Source organism: Hetaerina americana, unplaced genomic scaffold (genome assembly GCF_022747635.1).
Source record: "Hetaerina americana unplaced genomic scaffold, ioHetAmer1.1.p SCAF_4, whole genome shotgun sequence".
Lineage (NCBI taxonomy): Eukaryota > Metazoa > Arthropoda > Insecta > Odonata > Calopterygidae > Hetaerina > Hetaerina americana.
In genome coordinates, this window is record NW_027286985.1 from 93,946,377 (window position 1) to 93,965,791 (window position 19,415).

Consider the following 19,415-nt stretch of genomic DNA (forward strand, 5'->3'; position numbering starts at 1 on the left):
CCCCTTCCAGAACTCAAACTGATCATGGTCTGAGTAATCAATTTCTTTTCTTTTTATTCTCTTATTGATGATCCTGAGCATTACTTCCTGGTTTTACACGTATCCCTTCCGTGGTCTCCTTGCGGGGTTTTACCCATCGGTTCGAGGGGTAAGCAGACTGGTACCAAGACCAAATAAATCATGATTTTTCAGAGCTATCCCGGCTCCTCCTTGGAAGAGTAGGCTAATGTTCTGTGTTAGGTTTCTCTCCACCCCATTCCCTATAAATCCTACCGACATCACAATCATCTTCATCTAGCATCTTAGTTTTGCTGTATTATTGATTGAGAATCTGCTGTTGATGAGATGGGATCTTTTTATGACACATCTACATAAATAACCCACGATCCACCAAAAAGGTGCGTGGCAGGGGGTTCAAGTGCGAGGTGGTATGGGCAAGTGATAAGGGAGGATTTGAGAGATGAAGGGAAAAGGGAAAAATATTCAGTAAAACCTCAAATAACGCACAACTTTATGTACATGTTGGAGGATGAATTGATTCAAAACAAGGGTTAATATCACCAAATAAATTATTTCTTTGTTATGCGAAAAAAATAAGGGAATATAAATGAACCAAAACGAACATTATACCAAGGCAGGTCACGCAGAACTGGAAAGTAAGAAGGGGAAATTTTATTAAATCATGGACATGAAACTCACGATCCCCGCCCCTCAAGTCACACGAAGGGAATGCGACACAGCACTGCAGGTAGCGGAGGCGTCCCCCACCCACCCCGACAGAAAGAGACGAGAGATGGAAGGGGAAGCTTGAGAACAACAAAGCAGGGTAGGCAGTATTGTAACGAGCCCTACATTCTTTAAATGGCAGTCCCATACGGTCATGTGGGAAGGGATTTTCCAACAAAAGACATAATATTAGCGAAAGTGAATGCATTTGAGTAAAATCAATTATTTCCTAGACGCTGTAGGTGTGAAGTGAGATGTTTGAAAATTCTAACATTACAACTACTATCCCGTATTGTCCGCGGGATGAAGGAGGCCTTGAGTATTTCCTTGTATTTCCCACATTTTATATTCATGATCCAAGCGACAAATGTACATATAAACATAACAGTTTCAGTTAGGAAAATAAAATTATCTTTGCTTTCTATAGAATAACCTTTATTCGTCGGCTAGTTTCGTTTACACTGTAACATCATCAGGACTAGTCAATATGTCAAAGTCTAGTCCTGATGATGTTACAGTGTAAACGAAACTAGTCGACGAATAAATGTTATTCTGTAGAAAGCAAAGATAATTTTATTTTTCCTAAGCTGAAAATGGAATTCTACAAAGTTAAGGCCTCAGCAATTCAGTACATAACAGTTTCAGGTTTAACTTTGTGGAATTCCTTCATTATGAGGGTAAAAAGAAACAAAACACTTCCGCAATAAAGATTTGATATTTCACGACCATGGTTTCGATGCCGCGCATCATTATTAGGTGATGATGCCATGCCCTGCCTTGCCTGTTTGATAGAGATTGTAGTTTCGATGTTTCCATTTATTGTATTTACTTATTTCCTCTGATTATCTCTTGCAGCAGTTTAGTTTGCATTTTAATTAATCAGGATTTGCCGCTAATGGCTTCTTGTGATAGGAAATGTTGATCAGCTGTTTCAGGTTATTGTTTCAGAAAGGCAATTTTGAATGTGATCATAACCTTTTCCAGTACCGCTTGACAATGTCACATATATATTTTAATAATTATGAACATATCTACCAGTCCCTAATAACGTAAATGACCTCAGCCATCGGGTCAGCTCCTCTTCCCCATTTACCATACTTAAAGAATGCGTTTCCCTTCGCCCATTGCGCCCAATGGCGATAGAGTGAACAGCGCGCGCGCGTTACGAACAACCTCTCGAAAAGGTCAAAGGGAGTGTACGTATTCGGCGAATGATAAATCGACGGATCTCCCAACAACCCCTTGCATACTCTAACACAATACATCTATTCCAATAGGTAACATTTCGAACTCACGTATAGGATCTGACAAGTATCCATTGGAGTATACGTTAATTGAAAAATTAAAAAAAGCAAGGAGAAAATATGTTAGATTTATTAAAAATCGCTACGATAGGAAATCAAAAGAGTGACGGGTATTAGATCGGCAATCCCTTTATTATCTAATAGAGTAGGAAAATCTTCTAGGAATGTACTGGGCACCTCTTGAGTTTCGTTCCTAGCTAGAGAGAATGGCACCATATAACATAATGAAGATGGTGCCACCGCGATAATACACTTGTATATAGTAAGAGAGAGAGAGAGGGCACCGTCAGAGACGGATTCGAGCACTCTCCCTTCCCTCGTGTGACACAGCCAGTCATAACGAAATACGTATGTGAACCCAAGCGTCCGAAACAATTTAAATTAAACTGAAGAGCAGAATTTGATGAATCGCCACTATAATTGCATGCGCGTGTGCGAGTGTGTTCGTTTATGAGACAAGTTTTAACCGAGTGCATGAATACATGGTTTGTATAAAAAGTATCGGGAAAAGTTTCGAAGAAAAATAGATTTATTTCAGATATTGCCACTACTGTGTCTCAAAATTAGTCTGGTGTATATTCACCCCCTGCCACACACCCTAGCGTTGGCTTGCAGGGTACTAAAATAAATAAAAAATAAAAAAAATTCTTCAATCAGTAAATCCCTTAAGTGTCGACACACTTTTGCCAGCGGCTTTTCCACAACTCGATGGCGGATTCCGGAAGGTCCTTAAGGGTGCGCGAGCAAGCTTCCTTGACGGCATTTAAGAGTCCCATGACGGTGACTTTTGAGGGAGGAAGGATTTAAATTTTGGGAATAGGATATAATCTGCTTGTTCCAAGTCGGGACTGAAAGGGGGTTGGGGAATCGTCGTGATGTCGTTGCAGAAGATCTTCGCAAGCAAACACTCAACAGACACTCTTGATCGTTCGTCAAGACCTTCGGGTACTAGTTTAGCGCAGATATTTCGCATCGCCAAATTTTCAATGATAATGGTGTCCACTGTCACTGTCGTATCAATTCCAATGTACGATATGCGACTACTTAATCGCCGGTCTGAATTAGGCACTAATCGCAATGTACGTCTGGGAAAAATTGTTACCGATACTTCATGTACACACCTTTTAGACTAGTAAGTCTGCATGCATGGCTGGTTTGACCGTAACACCTTCCTCTACACGCCCTCGCAGCGTATCGTGCAGGTCTACAAGAATCCAATGAACGTAAGAACGCATGTTTCTCACACACCCCTCAAACCGAAGGGACGCACCAAGAGAAGGGGAGCGTCCAGGGGTGGCTGATGGGTCGGTCGGAGAACACGGAACAGACGCAGCGGTGTCTGCGCATGCGCATTTCCGGAATGCCCTCCCCCTTCAAAACCTCCCCTCCGACCCCCTTCAAAACCTCCCCTCCGAACCTTGGTGCCGTCCTTCGCGGGTTAGTGGGAGAGGGAGAGATTGTAATATAGCAAAAGCTGCGGGAAAATGGTGGGCCTTGGAGGGGGTATGGACGAGGGAAGGTGGGGGGGGGGGATAGAGGAAGAGGGGAGGGAGGTTTGGAGTGGGAGGAAGTGTTGGCCAGGGTTAGGGGAGTGGTGTGGGAGAGGCGGAGGGGAGGGGATCGCCTCAGAGAGAGACGACGCCAGCCAGCAGTGGTGACCACAGACGGTAGTTCTCTCGCGTCGAAGGGTTGTGACTCTGGTGCATTGCAGGACCAATCATCCACTCAGCTCACCCCGAGGAAGTACGCGAGGGATATCGGCAGCGGTGCGACCGGAGCAGTAGGTGAAGACCAAAGATGTTCGGTGGATTCGGAGGAGGTGAGTGTCTTCTTAAGTCTAACGTCCAACTGGCCCTATTAAGTACGTTGGTGAATGCATAAGGTGGAGCAGCTTTGCTCTTGGGGGAAATACAGGCAAAGTAAGTGCAATCCCGACGTGAAGGACGTCGCTCCGCTATGAGTTATGAAAAAATAGGCCGTAACTTTCGCTCGATGTATCATGCAAACAAAAAAACAAACCCTCCGCGAACGTGTGTGTGAGGGGATGATGGTCGTGGCACCAGAGAAGGACCAACTCCTCCCTTTGCGTCGAGAAGACGTAACCCTCCAGAGACGCAGTAGTGCTTGCAGTTGCTTACGGGGGAACCAGTTATCTCTCGGGTTTGTGTACGCATCTACCATGGCGTTCGTTCCCCTTTCTTAGTATCCCTTCCACCTTCCCATTGTCTCCTTCGAGAAATAAACAATCGTTCATTTCTTTCCAAAAAAAATTAAAATAATTTCTCCGCCTTTCCCGAAAATTACGACGCTCGGGATAAATTTCCGATTGATGAAAAAAAAAAGATGCCACCACCTTTCCTTAATTTTACATACGCACCGATGTTTGGGTATCGATTTCCCTTTTACTTCGCAAACTCTTATCTAATCGAAAATTCGATACAGTTTCACTTCCCCTCCCCCCAACCCTTTGCAACATGCCCCCTGGGAGTTTTGATGGTTACGGCGTAATTGTTGGTGCTGTAACTGAGCGGGCTTTTCTACTACTTCTATACAGGGCACCCCGCAAGTCACTGGCTCAAAGGTGTGTGGCAGGGGACTATTCAGCACCAAGCATTGATATCAAAAATTATTTTTCTTAATTATTAGTTACATAATGCATGTAAAATAAATTAAATAACGGAGACGATGATAATTGTAGGTACATTCAATACTGTATCTGAGTGAGATATACTTCCCTACGCATACGTGAGGACCTGTAGGTACATGGAAGGGCAATGATTAAAGTTAAATAAGGACAACAACACACTTAGACTACTTAGAACGAAACCAGAAAAATTATCCCCCCCCCTTTAGCGCGGTCGGATTCAGTTTTTCTGATCACTTGTCGTTCGTGGGATTAATGACATCCTAAATCTACCTGTTTCTATACCCGTATTTTATTTTCATGATCTCTCCTACCGCAGCACGACGAGGGTAATGAAACATTTCCAACATCATATCTAAAGAGACATCCTTCAAATATATGCAAGAAAGTATTATACTATAGTATATTATAGCTATATATTAACCTTCGTTCCGTGAATGATTCCCGACATAGTTCCTCTTCATTATTATGATACGCTACCCAGTTCATCGTTAGATTTTCGGGGGCACCTTACGTTTCCTTTGTTTATTTTGCGTAGAAACTCTGGAGTGTGTTTTGTTTCTTGGAGTTCGACGAGTGCTAAAAACACGTGCTTTCGTGGACGAAGGCATCCCCCCCCCCCCCAGTTACTTCTAATCCTTGATATTGGGGATAACTCTTACAGGAGATTCGCGCGGCCATCTTTAACACACCTTTACATTTCGCGACATTGAAGCCATCGGCAGTGTTCTTTTTAGATGTTGACGCGTCTTCATGAAACTCTTGGTGTGTAGAGAGAGGAGGAGGAGAAGGAAGACTTCAGGATCAAGAGTTCCCTAAAGAGCGACGCCAGTGGTGGCGGAAGAAGAAGGCGTGGCCCGCCGCGCCGTCGTCGGTCGGGGGCCCTCTTCCCCTCGTGCGTATTGCGTCGCGACTTTCGAGCCCGCTAGAGACGGCCCTGGCGGGGGTGGGGGGTCACGTGCTTTGGCTGAGGGGGTGGGGGGACGCCACCAAAGCTAGGAGGGGGGGAGAGGTGTATGTTGCAGGGGGGCGAATTGGGAAGGGGGGGTTTGGCGGAGTAGGGGGGGTCGACTGGCTGTTATAGTTGCTGGTGGCGTCGGCAGGTGATTTGGCGGCGCCCAAGGACCTTTTAGCTTGGCCGGAGGGGCGTGTCCCCCCCGTTCGTATTCCGTCATTGTTGCGAGCCTGGCATTCTTCCTCTCTCCGTCGCGTCGTGTGGGAATCGCCGTCTCCATGGTGATCCAATATTCTTGTTTTGAAATCGCTAAAATCAATTTCAAAGAAGAAAAAAAAGACAGAACAAGGTCCTTAATCACAGGCGCATTCGATAACACTTGTGTGAACGAGAATGAAAGCGGGAAATATTCGTCGGATTGCATTGTTTCAGCCCTTGTTTTGATAGGCATTGTAGTACGATGAACTACCTGGATGGCGATTGCCGTGATATGGAGGACGGGGTAGTGTAAGCACCATTCCTCTCTCTCTCTCTCTCCACCCTTCCTTCATTCACTCCCTGAACATCCCACCTCTACCAAATACCCTTATTAAAGATAAACAATATGTAAATTATAAGATAAATGCGATCGAGTCAAGCATTTCGAGAGTGGATGGATCGGACATGAAACCTCGCACGGGGTAAACACGTTAGCATTTACATGGCACTTGGAAGAGGGAGACCGGACACCAGAACGGTGACCCAACACCTGCCAAACCTCCTCGCAACTGCTTGCGGGGTAGCGTAATCATGAAGATGAAGATTAGTAGAATATTTCATCGGACGGCTTACAGGAAAATCTGATGAATAGCTAAAGAGAGGGATGTCACTTCGGGTTAGCTGGACCACAGTTGGAATATACGGCGAGTAACTGGGGTCTTGATTGGGAGAAGAAAACATTTTTAAGGAATGAGGCTCATAGAAAACGCGCTGGATTTTTTTAAGCATTGCTGCGAGATGAGAGTAGATGTGATGAGTATGCTGAAAGGAATATTATCTTGGGAACCCCTTGATCGATTCATCAAAGAGAGCAGGCGAGACTTAAACGGCCTTAAGACAAGGCACAGGACACCACAGAGTTTTCTCGGGACACTGAGGGAATTATTGTGGCACCAAATTACACCTAGCATTTTTTTATGCATTTATTATTATTTTTAGCACCCTGCAAGCCACCGCTAGGGTGTGCGGCAGGTGATGAATACACACCAGAATAATTTTGACCCGAATACTTGGACTCCTACCACGGTCGGACAATGTTATTCTGATCCCTTAACGTTCGTGGGAAGAAAACAACCTCTTAAGTTTATCTATTCTATACTAATTCTCTCATATTGTATTTAAATGATCTCTCATACCGTAACACGATGGAGGTAATAACTCATTTTCAGCATCACTGCTAAAGAGACATCCTTCCAATTTATGCAAGAGATTTAATCTGTAATTTAACCTTCGCTCCGTGTATGATTCCCAGCCTAGTTACTCTAATATTTTGGATACGCTAAGTTTATCATGACAATGTTTTAAAAATCTGTTGCCTTTACTTAATGGTAGATTCGAGCACCGGGATAATAACATTAGAAATGTATACAGGGTGCGAAGCTTAAATCCGGACAATCGTGCCTTTCAGAGCTTCGCGCATTGCGCGTCAGGAATAAATTGTTACTGATACTTTTTATGCTAAAATTGTATGCCTGTCCTCAAGTTAAATCTCCTTCTTTTGTTTCCCCGTCGCTGCGGATGGTTGCGGAAAACTGCGTCTTTTTCCCCATTTCCATGACATAACTCGGTCGATAACCGAGGCATGGAGGCGGATCGTTGTAAGTTTTTTTCCACTGGAGAAAAATGATTGCGAAGGGAACTATGCTACGAATTTATTCCATGTTTTCTATTTTCCATTTTCGATGCGATATTTGGTTTCAGAATGTTGAAGGTAGGTCTAGTATTTAATATTTATGACGTTTTCTTTTTTGATTTCACTGAAATTTCGCCGATATTAACGTGTATTTTTCTTTAAATGAAAAACACAATGTATTTTTCCACTGCTCTTTATTTTCGTACTACTGGTTTCAACGCTTATGCGTCATCATCAGGTACAATGATTCGTGCGTAGCGTACTTGATGATGACGCCTAAGCGTTGAAACCAGTAGTACGAAAATAAAGAATAGCGGAAAGATACATCGTGTTCTTCATTTAATGAACATGAACTTCAACAAATTTGAGCCTGAAACAATTTAATACGTATATTTTTCTCTTCGAAATTATCCAACCGCACCACCCTGACGATACACGAGACAAATCGAAGCGATTGCTGTAATTTGCGTCAGTTAAATGGACAAACAACACCACAGAAATCTGCAGTGGGGATGGTTTGGATGAATATGCTTTCTTTGCACTAAATCCTATTTTGGCGTATGAAATCCACACATTTGCAGAGGGTTATGATTCGATGGTCCAAACCCATTCCATGTGCCACCATTCGGTTCCCCAAGGAGGACTTGGTTCCTGAATTATCACGGTTTGGATGAAATCGTAATAATGAGTCCTTCGGATTCGGACCCTGACCCACCGGCCAACAAACGAACGCTTTACGTGCGTGATATTTATGCAAGGGAAAAGATTGTAAAGCAACAGGTGACTTTGTTTTACTTAGTAAAGGAATGAAGAAAAAGTTCTACAGCGCACTCTTGTAGCACAGAGTATTTATTATTATTACTGGCATTATGATGGGTTCTCCATGGAAATAGACTACATTTATCGTACAATGGCGCACAGATACATTTCTTGCTTGTCAAAACTAAACACCACTCAACATCCAACTCAACAACAAGCCCCTCTTCATTCATTCATGTATTCCTCCTTCCTTCCTTCATTCCGTCCAACATCCCTATCCTATTCTTACCTCCTCCTCGCCTTCCTAACATTCTTCCCCTCTATCACAGTCTTCAACACCACACTACCGATCAATATATTTCTCATCTATTTTCAATGTCTCGTAATGATTTCTCCAAAACAATCCCCTCTCTTCGCCCACCACACTATCATACCACTTCCTAATTGGTTTTCCTTTCTGTCCATTTCACCTTCGTCATCCTCAATATCCGCATTTCAAAAGCCTTCACTCTACACCTATCCTCCTGCTTCAGTGACCATGTTTCCGCGCCGTACAAAAAACCACGCTCCATATCAAAGTTTTGAGGAGCCGTTTCTCAACAACCTTCCTCAACGTCCCTGTCATCAACTCCCTCATCCTTGTGAAAGTTTCTTTGCCTAACGCAATCCTTCTCCGTTTTTCCCTACTACGGCGACCATTTTGGTTCAGAACACTACAAGATGGGTAAAATGTTTCACCTCTTTCAAATCTACTTCCTCGGAAATCGTATTAAACTGACATTATTGGAAGAATTAGTGTGGGAGCCACTAGCTGGCCGTCGGTTGAAATCCAGCTCATATTTACTGCGTACATTATATCCGAGGATCCATATACATATAACAGGCTCTGGGTTATTATGGTAGATTGGATAACGTACGTGAAATGAGGGAGACAGATAGTAAAACTGGTAGATTTCAAATGCATGTAGTTTATCCTCAATTATAGATCGCAAACGTTATGACCGCAGGCGCGAAGGAGAAATTAGTATTGATAGTGTCCATATTTTGTCGATTTTCCTGCATGATTTCTAAATATACCCATATTTATAGCGTTGCTCCCACATGCTTTGAATATACCCTGTTTTTCTTGGTTGTAAGTATCCCTGAATATTTGCATTAAAGTACCTTCTTTCGTGAGATTAACTTTCTTTCATTGCATGGTCAAATTGATATTTCTGTAGAGGTGTCATAATTGTGATTGTGCATGCATGACTTGTGGCCTAACGGCCCCCGCCTTACGTCCTTGCGGCGGCTTACGGGCTATTGTGTCGGTGTCATGTTTTGTTGCGCAGTCTATCGATAACTTAAGTACGTACAAACTCTTTCTAAACTCACCCAAAACAATATTTTCAAATTTCAAGCGTAGTCGGCGTAATGATACGGGGATGAATCGGTCATTTCGCCTTAATTTTTAATTCTACTCGTATCTTATAGAAAATCTTTTTGAATCACATCTACCCGGGAGTACCATACACCATCGACAGGGATTCGAGCCCGAACCCTTCTCGAGGGATCCGGGTTCGAATCCTGGACAAGGCGAATGATTTTTACTCTCCCAAATAGTTGCATTGAAATGCATATTATCGGATGACTCGGTTCAAATTTACTTTTGCGACATCTCCCGCACAGTTTTTTGGAGAACTAATGAGTTGCGATTTAACAGCAATCATCGGCTAATAGTTTAAACTAAGAACTTGGCAACAAATTTCATAAGAATCATGACTCCCATTCTTAAGACCCTGTCGAATCCTTTTACACTAATCGCTGAGGTAAAGGAAATTGCAGTGCATTCATATTGACATGTAAAACTTTAGTGAAAATTCATTGAGCCTTAAGACTGCCTATCATTTATGTAGACACGAAAAATTGACCGTAAGCAGAACTGGTAGTCTCTTGAGCTAGGGGAGGTGGGAAGTGGAGTATAACCCGCTGAAGATGAGTTAACAGTGAATATTTTAAAAATGGTAAATGCTACCTCTGCTCTAAGTAAAGCTCGAAGTTCTTGAGGCACTCACCAAAATGCAATGTATATTTCTCGGAAGGTAATTGTAGTCTCACGGTTAAATTGTGTTCTTGATGGGCACTGAGATTTAACTCCTACACTTCTGAACCCCGTTCAGCTATCCCTAAATACCTTTGCAACATCTGTCAACTACAGCAGACGCTACTTCCCTTCACGACTACTTCTGTGGAACTGTTTGCCTAATAAAGTAAAATTATCCAGGAACACATCCCAATTCAACAGGAACATGTTTGAATACCTGTCTACCACACTACCAAAATGACCTGATTACTGTTCTATCAGGCTAAATATTTTACTATTGTTCTTTGTATTTGTATGTATGTATTGTGCTATATGTTTCGTTCAACTGATGTTAAATTGTGTTTTGTGACTGGTTTAATTACCTTATTCTATGCATTATGTAAACCCGTTTCACTCCATAGGTTTCAAAACCTCAAGTAACATATATTCTGCTCCAAGGGACTTTGCTCCCAGAGCAATAAAAATTATTAAAAAATAATTTTTACTTCAATAACTACACATACTTTTTGCATCCCTTCTATTTGACCATATTTCCCGTTCTCTCTCCTTCTGCCACCTCGGAGACCGCCCTCCCCTCCCCTCCAAGTTAACCAACAGCGGTCACATCCATCTTCAACATTCCACTGTCACATCCATACGCCCTGCATCCACTTATCCTGCGCCTTTCATAAATTCACGCGATAAACCACCTCAACCATTCCCAGCACGCCTTCGTTCGTTTTCCTCTCAATCCAGTGCACCGTTCAGCCTCCGTCAACCCTGCATGCATGGTGATGCAGTATCAATGGTCAAGCCTAAGGAGTGAAGAGTGCTCTTTGGGGGGGGGGGGGAAAGCATCGTTTACGGTCTCATTGAGGGTAAGCATGCCTACGCTCCCTTTGAAGCACTTGTCGCGAGTGCGTATCTTGGGCCGGAGAGACTGAGGGAGTGGGGTGGAGGGTCTTGCCCTGGAGGGAACGGTGGGGGTCGGGTGGGGGGGCGATAGCGTCTATCGCGATCGATTACAGCGGAGAGAGAGTTTGGGGGTGGGTGGGAGAGCGTTCGCGCCAGGGTGTCGGCGCCCCAACCCCAGACCCCGCTCCGAAGTGGGTCAAGGCGTGTCACCGCGTCGCGGGACACGCGCTCCGGAACGGTGACGTCGAAATAGGGTCTCGTGGTATCATCTCTCCTCCTCACCGCCATGACAATCGGCTGCTCGAACCTTGGCTGGCTGCATATTGTTGTCCTGGTGTTCCAAGTCGGAGTTGAGCCTGACGAGTCGTCAGGCTCAACTCATTGTAGGGGTTGTTGCCGCGCACCACATGGCACTGGTTTAGATCCATGTCGGATCAACCGGCAATTTGAGGTTGATGGGCGAGGGCTATGTTGTCATCATATTTCGTCCAACCTTGGTGATTGTTCTTAGCTATTACCTAAAACTCCTCTCGTGTGCGTGGAGAAGTAATATCTCACTTAGAAACAGTTGTGCATTTACCTGTAGGTATAATGGTTTGCGTTATCTGAATTAGTTTGTATAAATATATATATATACATATATATATAGTATATGTATATGTATATATATATATATATATATATGTATATATATGTATATATATGTATATATATATATATATATATATATATATATGTGTGTGTGTGTGTGTGTGTGTGTGTGTGAAACAGAGAAGAAGAATGGAGTTTAAACTAATCTCAGGATTAAAATGCTGATGATGATAGTTAAGTTGAACATGTAGTCAATATTTTTGTAGCCTCTATTAGCCCTGTAGTCCCTCTTGGACTGCCTCATCCTATCCAGTTTCGAGTTCCCGCCTCTTATAGGCCCCCTCCGACTTCTCCCCTCTGTACCCTCCTCTCTCCCTGCTGCGGCATCTTTCTGTCCTTGTGTCCCTGTGCCGCTTCTCGGTCGGCGACCAGAGACGCCGCGACCCCGAAAGGGTTCAGCAAACTGTATCTTCCTCCCCATTCCCTCCCGCCTGGACGCCTGCTAGAATTACTAACTAGTTTAGGAGCGTAACGGTTCTGCGCTGGAAAGAAAGCGGGAGGGAATTCCTCAACGCAAGTAATTAAAAAAAATAATGATGTCGCGGTAGCGTAGTGGATCAGAGCGCTCGGCTGTTAGGGCAGTAGGAGAGTCCTTGGTTTCGAACTATTCGTGGTGATACCCTAGGACTCAGCCTGTTTCAATTAATTTCTAGGCTTGCCATTTTAAGGGAATAAAGGACACCATGGACAACCGAAAGGTGGCGCAGGCAATGGGATGATGCACCACCCCTTCGTACCATGCCGTTGCGTGAATTTCACTGCATTTTAAGCTTTGGTCTAGGGGCGGGAGGGACGTTACCCTCACATGGGGTATTTCTTGAATTACGCGAGGCCAATTACAGTATTTTGCAGCCCTTCTTTGCATGCTTTGTAAGGATCTCTAAGATGCATATGGACCTCATTCCTCCCTCTTACCTTTATTTACCAGCGTTGCCATTTGTGAAACAAACTGGCATGTTTGTTTAACAATAAGAAAAATTACATTTGCGTTTGGTGACAGTGTTTATTTACAAACGATTACTGGATACTTAAATGAATGAATGTATCAAATGGCATGCATTGCACACACTTTTATTACCCGGGAAGATATGTTTTTTATTCTATTTCCGAGGAATTAGAACCTCTGGTGAAATTAAGCGAAGTAATCAAATGCTTAAAATAATTCCGAAGCGACATTCTCCTTTATGAGTGTTTGCAGGTGATCCTGGGCGATTCAAAGTTTTTCTTCGTTAATAAATGCCTGAAACAATGATATAATTAATCTTAGGCGGGTTATAAATCTTACATAAGTGAAATGCCTCCTGAGGTCCTCAACGAGGGGGATGCGTAACGTAATGAATGGCACACACCTAGTCCTTTCTTTCCGTGGAAGAATTGCAAGACAGTCCCCCTAATTTCCACAAACCAGCATTCTGGATTATGTTTTAGGATTGAAAGAAAGGAAGTACGTCAAAGGAAGAAAGAGCGCATGGATCTTCACTGCGTACAAAAAATCATTTGCCTTGACCGGGATTCGAAGCCAGATCTCCTCTATTTTCGGGCGGATGTATTTGAGCGAGTTAATCTGCGTTCGCAGGCTGAATGGAGATGGTAGAGATACCGGTTCGAATCCCGATCAAGGCGAATGATTTTTTTTTAACACTGTGAAAAACATTGAGACGTTAACATGGTATGACTGGGAAAGGTGAGGCGTGGAGAGGTAAGGGACGAATAGGAAACGGATAAGGGGTTGGGAGGGGATATGTAGGCGGCTATTGGATGGATTCAGTGGGCTTGATTCAGCCCGGATGGCTTCCACGTTTCAAAATCTATATCCGTGTGAGAAATCCGAAAGCTCAAACATTTTACCGTGTGAGTGTCCTCTTAAATGTTACTATTTTATTTGTGTTCTATTGTGCCGTCCCATTATTGTACTGCTCGTGTGAGTGTTTCCGTATAATCGATATATATATATAATATATATATTATTTATGATTAGGTAATCTACCGGTTAAGGTAGGTTTTTGGATGTACACAGCTACTAAAAAAACAATATATATATAATATACATATATAATATATAATATATATATATATATATATTGTTTATGATTAGGTAATCTACCGGTTAAGGTAGGTTTTTGGATGTACACAGCTACTAAAAGAACCATTATATATATATATATATATATAATAGTTTTTTGTATATATATATATATATATATATATATATATACACACACACGTTTATGCCCAGGCCTTGAAATAAACTCTTGCCCACATTGCCGTCGTGTTGTCCGATAACTATCGAAGCCTTCGTGGATGCGAGATTACCCCTCCAAGACTCTTCCCTCCCAATCTTCCCACCCAGGCTGTGTAGGAACATATAGTATGTCGGGCCGAATTTTGAATCGGAAAACGAGGCCAAATATCTTTAGGGTCATGCAATTCACGAAAATTATCAGGAGATTTAAATAATGACGATAATAAACGAAGGGGGGGAATTTCAAAAGCCTTGGGGGCGAGAGGGGTTGGAAGGGGGTGGAGGGGCCACCCATCTACCTGTGAGATTCTGACGCATAGACTCATGAATATCCCGCGTGCATCTGTATATGAAGCACGACTGAAATATGTATATATATATATATATTTATATATATATATATATATCTTTATATAATATATATATCTTTATATATATATATATATCTTTATATATATATATATATATATATATATAGATATATATGTATATATGTGGGTCGCGGTAGTCCAGTGGGTATAGCGTTGGGCTGCTGACCGGAGGGTCCCGTGTTCGATTCCCGGGCAAGGCACTCTGGGCACCTGCAGCTCCACCCAAGCTAAAAGTGATTATTCGGGTACCAGATTATCCTGGGAAACCATACCGGCACAGGGAAAGGAACTGGCCCCCCTACCCTGATGTGTGAATTTTCACACGCCGTATAGGGCTTAGTACTGGGTGATCTCTACCATCACCTACCAAACCGACCTTCGGGTTGATTACTGTATATAGATATATATATATATATATATATATATATATATCTATATACAGTATGTATATAGATATATATATATATAGATATATATATATATATCTATATACATATATCTATATATATATATATGGTTTATATATATATATAAACCATACCATTCTCTGATATATATATATATATATATATATATATTTATATATATCATAGAATGAAATATAAAATGACATACTGGCGCTGTGAGTGTTCGCGTGAGACAGTCCTCCGAAGGAGACCAGCCTGCGATGTTAAGCTGCGACATTGTCTTCGTTTGATAGTCAAGGACGCTTGAATTGCACTCGGATTCCGCCTTCGGTGCTATTTGAAGTACTATCGCGTTGATAATTTAGGGCGACTGGTAATGATATCCTCAAAAAAAGTATTTATACTGACCTACTTCGATGAAATATTAGACTGCCAGGTCGCGTTATGTATGTAAATCAGAAGGGTGCGAACACTCTTTGGAAGAAATTTTTTTCGTCATGGGAGATCGGTGGCTTCAAGTGGTGGGAGGAGGAGTTCTGATCTACTTGCTGCATCGAAGGCCCACTTAAGGACAAGGGTTGTCTGTGGTTTTATATATATACATACATAAATATATGTATATATATATATATATATATATATATATATATATATATACACACACAAATATGTATGTATGTATATATATACCAAACCCTTACGATTTCTCGTAAATTTTAGCAGTCTTTCTTCGCTTACTTCCCCAATCCTTACCTGCGCATCCTAGATGCTGCACACATGCACTTTCATTATATATGTATATATATATAATGTATATATATATATATAAGTAAATAATATGAATGTGTATGTGTGCAGCATCTGGGATGCCCAGGTAAGGATTGGGGAAGTAAGCGAAGAAAGTCTGCTAAAATTTACGAGAAATCGTAAGGGTTTGGTTCAATCCCATCGGGCAGTTTATGACTGCGAATACCACGCGATAATAGAGATGGTGGACTGCAATGATGGAAATTTCATATTTTTTGACATTGCTGTGAGACTTTAATCGGTTATGAATGGCAAGTGTTTTTGAGATTATGAGGGAAAGCCAATTTGAGTAGACGTTCCTACAATTCGCCTTTTGTTCGGTCGGTGTTGTTACAATTAGTTGGACGGCTCTAAAAACATGAATCCATTTTCGATAGAATGAAAAGCGGTCTTGAATTTGGACGGACAATTGCTTTACCGCAAAGAAACACAAGAAAAATTAGAATACTGCACATGCTATTGTTAACATCACTTAGAGACCTCGCAGCGTGATCGTAATCGTCACGATCCTTTGTTCGACTCGGTGCGAAGGTCGTTCAAGGGATCATTTCTGAACACCCTCAAGTTCCTTAGGTATTAAAATGTTCTCGCGTGATATCTTCCCCTTTTCGCAATAAATAGGGGCTCCAAGTTCGTCAATTTGTTCCAGACTGGATTTTGGTTACTCACAGGAACCCCTGCACAATGCATGTTTGTGTGCTGGCGGGTATCAAGGAATTTAGAACCAGGGGTTGCTACCGGTATGCTAGCAACCCCTGGCTCTTAACCGGTTCTACTGGTACCGAGAAATACCGTGGTTCCAGGCCAGGTTCCGTGAGATAGGTACCTAGGTTAGTGCCCTGACTACTGATGCCGGGGTACTGGTACCTAGGGTCTGTACCCTAAGTAGGTACTGCTAACGAAGAACCGATACCTACGTTTCTTGCCAACCCCTGATTCCGAATACGGAAACCTTTTATAATGTCTACAAATTTGAAGGGGTTGTTCCCGGTACCTTGTTATCTTATCATCTGTGTTAAACCCTGACATATGGCAATATTTAAATATGTGAACAGGAAGTACCATCTACTTTTTGGACCGCATTCCTCCTTTTGTCATGTATTGCGATAACCTTTGCCCTGGATTAACCTCTGAAAGACCCAATGATCCTGATCATAATTTCTTCTTGCTGAACTTTGGGTGTGAAAGAGATTACATGCAATAGGGAGACAGTCGCGATCAAGGAGGCACAAGAAAGGGAGGAGTGGGGAGGGGACTGGAGGGGGGCTTCCGTGGCGAGGGTTGCGAGCGGGCGGATAAGTTCTTCCTAAGAAACGTCAAATCGATCGGGAGGGATTTTGGGTCACGGCCGCCGAAGGCTGTGACTCCGGCGACCTCCGCGCTGCGTACGAGTTCGCCCTGGTCATGAGACTCCGCGCAGCCATTCCCAGGATGCCTTGTCCGTCTCCCCGAGGTCTGTCATGGCCGCCTCTTGAGAAGGCGCACCGTGGCCACGCTACTCGCCCTCCCCCGGCGCCAATTTCCGATAACGCCCGCTTCCACCCAGCGTGCCATTTCGGAGTGGATGAGTGGAAATGACGAGGAATCCCGTTGCGAACCCGATATGGCATTCGGAAAATGTGCGCTTACGCCTAATGCTGAGCTCTAAACAGCATGTGAAATTCACAATAGGGAAGTAAGAGGGGGGGACGGCATTTTATTATTCCCTGCGCCGCCTGTGGTTTTCCAGGAAGATCTGGTTCTCGTGAAACGTAAATCAGGTTTGGTGAAGGGATAATGGAGCCCAGAGGCGTCTCCGGGAATGAAACCCGGGTCTTTCGGCCAGTAGCCAAGCGCTGTACCCACTGGACCGCCACGCCCTCAAGAAAAGTAAAACAAAAAGTAATTTTTAGATAAATGGGATAGAGCTAAGCATTTCAAATCAGATGACACACGCCCGGTTGCGCGCAAACACCGGCATCAAACCTGTCATGGGGTACGCACATTAAAAGAATATGCGGATCATTCTTAAAGAATCCAGGCTTCATTGATCGGGTTACAGGAAAGTGTAACGGAAATTTTTAAGATAGCTTTCACTTCGCTCCAGTTGGGCCGCATATGGAATACACGGAGAGTATCTGTGATTCATGGGACTCAAAACGTTGATTAAAGAATTGGAATAAGGTTCGAAGGAAATCCTCCAGATTTATAAAAATAATCGCAACGGGAGAAGAGAGTATATGAGGTATGTTGGGAGGAAAATTAGTTTGGGAGCCCATTGATCGATTAACGAAGTGAGCGGGCGAAACTTGAAAGGCTTTTAGACAAGGCATAGGACACCGCTGAATTTTCTCGTGACACGGAGGGAATTGCTGTGGCACAAAATAATACTTATTGGTAGATTCGGTCACCGGAATAATAAATCAAATAAATAAATAAATAAATAAATATATATATATATATATTTGATATATATATATATAATAAACACACAAGGAAACTACGAGGGTCATCCGGAAAGTAGTACCCGTTCGTGCCGCATGAAGTGCTGACGACGCGAGTAGCCGCTGGACGAGGTCAGATAGCTTCAGTGGCTTGTCTGCCTTCTCTGAGCCAAGTTGCGTGACGCTAGCATTGCCTGTGTTGTTTCTGTGATTGTTTACAATGTTTAAAAAAATTGAGAACGCCGCCAGTTGTGAAGTGAGGGCAGTGATTAAATTCCTCAATGCAAGAAACGTTCGCCCATGTGATATTCATCGCCAATTAAAGGAGGTGTATGGAGACAATGTAATGGACGAGTCGTCTGTTCGGCGGTGGTGTCGCAACTTCAACATGGGGAGGGGGAACACACACGACGATGAGCGTTCGGAGAGACCGTCTGTCATTACAGACCAACTGGTGAGCTCAGTTGACGAATTCGTGAGGAACGATCGGCGCGTCACAATTGATGACATCTGTGAGCATTTTCCCAATGTTTCTCGAACAATTGTTCATGAAATTGTTAAACACCATCTGCATTATGCAAAAATTTGTGCAAGATGGGTCCCTCGCAAGCTTACAGATGAGCACAAAACTGACCCTGTATCTCAATGAGCTGGCGGCGAAGGACTATGCAGCAGGAATACAGAAACTTGTCACACGTTATGACAAATGCCTTAATTTGCTTGGAGATTATGTTGAGAAGTAGTTTAAAGTATCCTCTTTCAAATAAAATTTTTTATGTTTGTTAATATTTACTTTTGTGTCTTTATTTCACGAACGGGTACTACTTTCCGGATGACCCTCGTACATATGTGAGTGTCCTTTCTTTGGGTTTCTATGTTTTAAAAATCTGCATCTGTGTTTTTATATATTTGTGCGTCGCCTAAGAGAGTTCCATTTCGAATACATAAATATATATGTGTCGCGTTGGCCCAGGGGGTAAATATATATATTATATATAAATATATATAAATATAAATATATATATATATATATATATATATATATATATATATAAATAAGCGATTGGATGGTGACCGGAGGGGCCCGGGTTCGATTCCCGGGCAAGGCACTCTGGGTACCCGCAGCTCCATCCTAGCTATGTGATTTTTTGGGTACCAGGTCTTCCTGGGAAACCATAACCGGGACAGGGAAAGGAGCTGGCCCCCCACTCTGATGTGTGAATTTCACATGCCGTATAGGGCTTAGTACTGGGTGAGC

At 42.8% G+C, this 19,415-nt stretch overlaps 1 protein-coding gene across 2 annotated transcripts in view; it reads left to right on the forward strand.

Moving 5' to 3' along the window:
- The first annotated feature begins 3,677 nt into the window (after positions 1–3,677).
- LOC139692615 (uncharacterized) overlaps positions 3,678–19,415 on the forward strand; it is a 66,855-nt gene continuing 51,117 nt past the window's right edge. The window contains exon 1 of one of the 2 annotated variants that reach the window (XM_071590909.1): positions 3,678–3,849. In XM_071590909.1, the coding sequence (XP_071447010.1) occupies positions 3,828–3,849 (22 nt within the window). In that variant the 5' untranslated portion in view covers positions 3,678–3,827. The remainder of the gene's footprint in view (positions 3,850–19,415) is intronic. The other variant, XR_011701769.1, reaches the window with a different exon arrangement.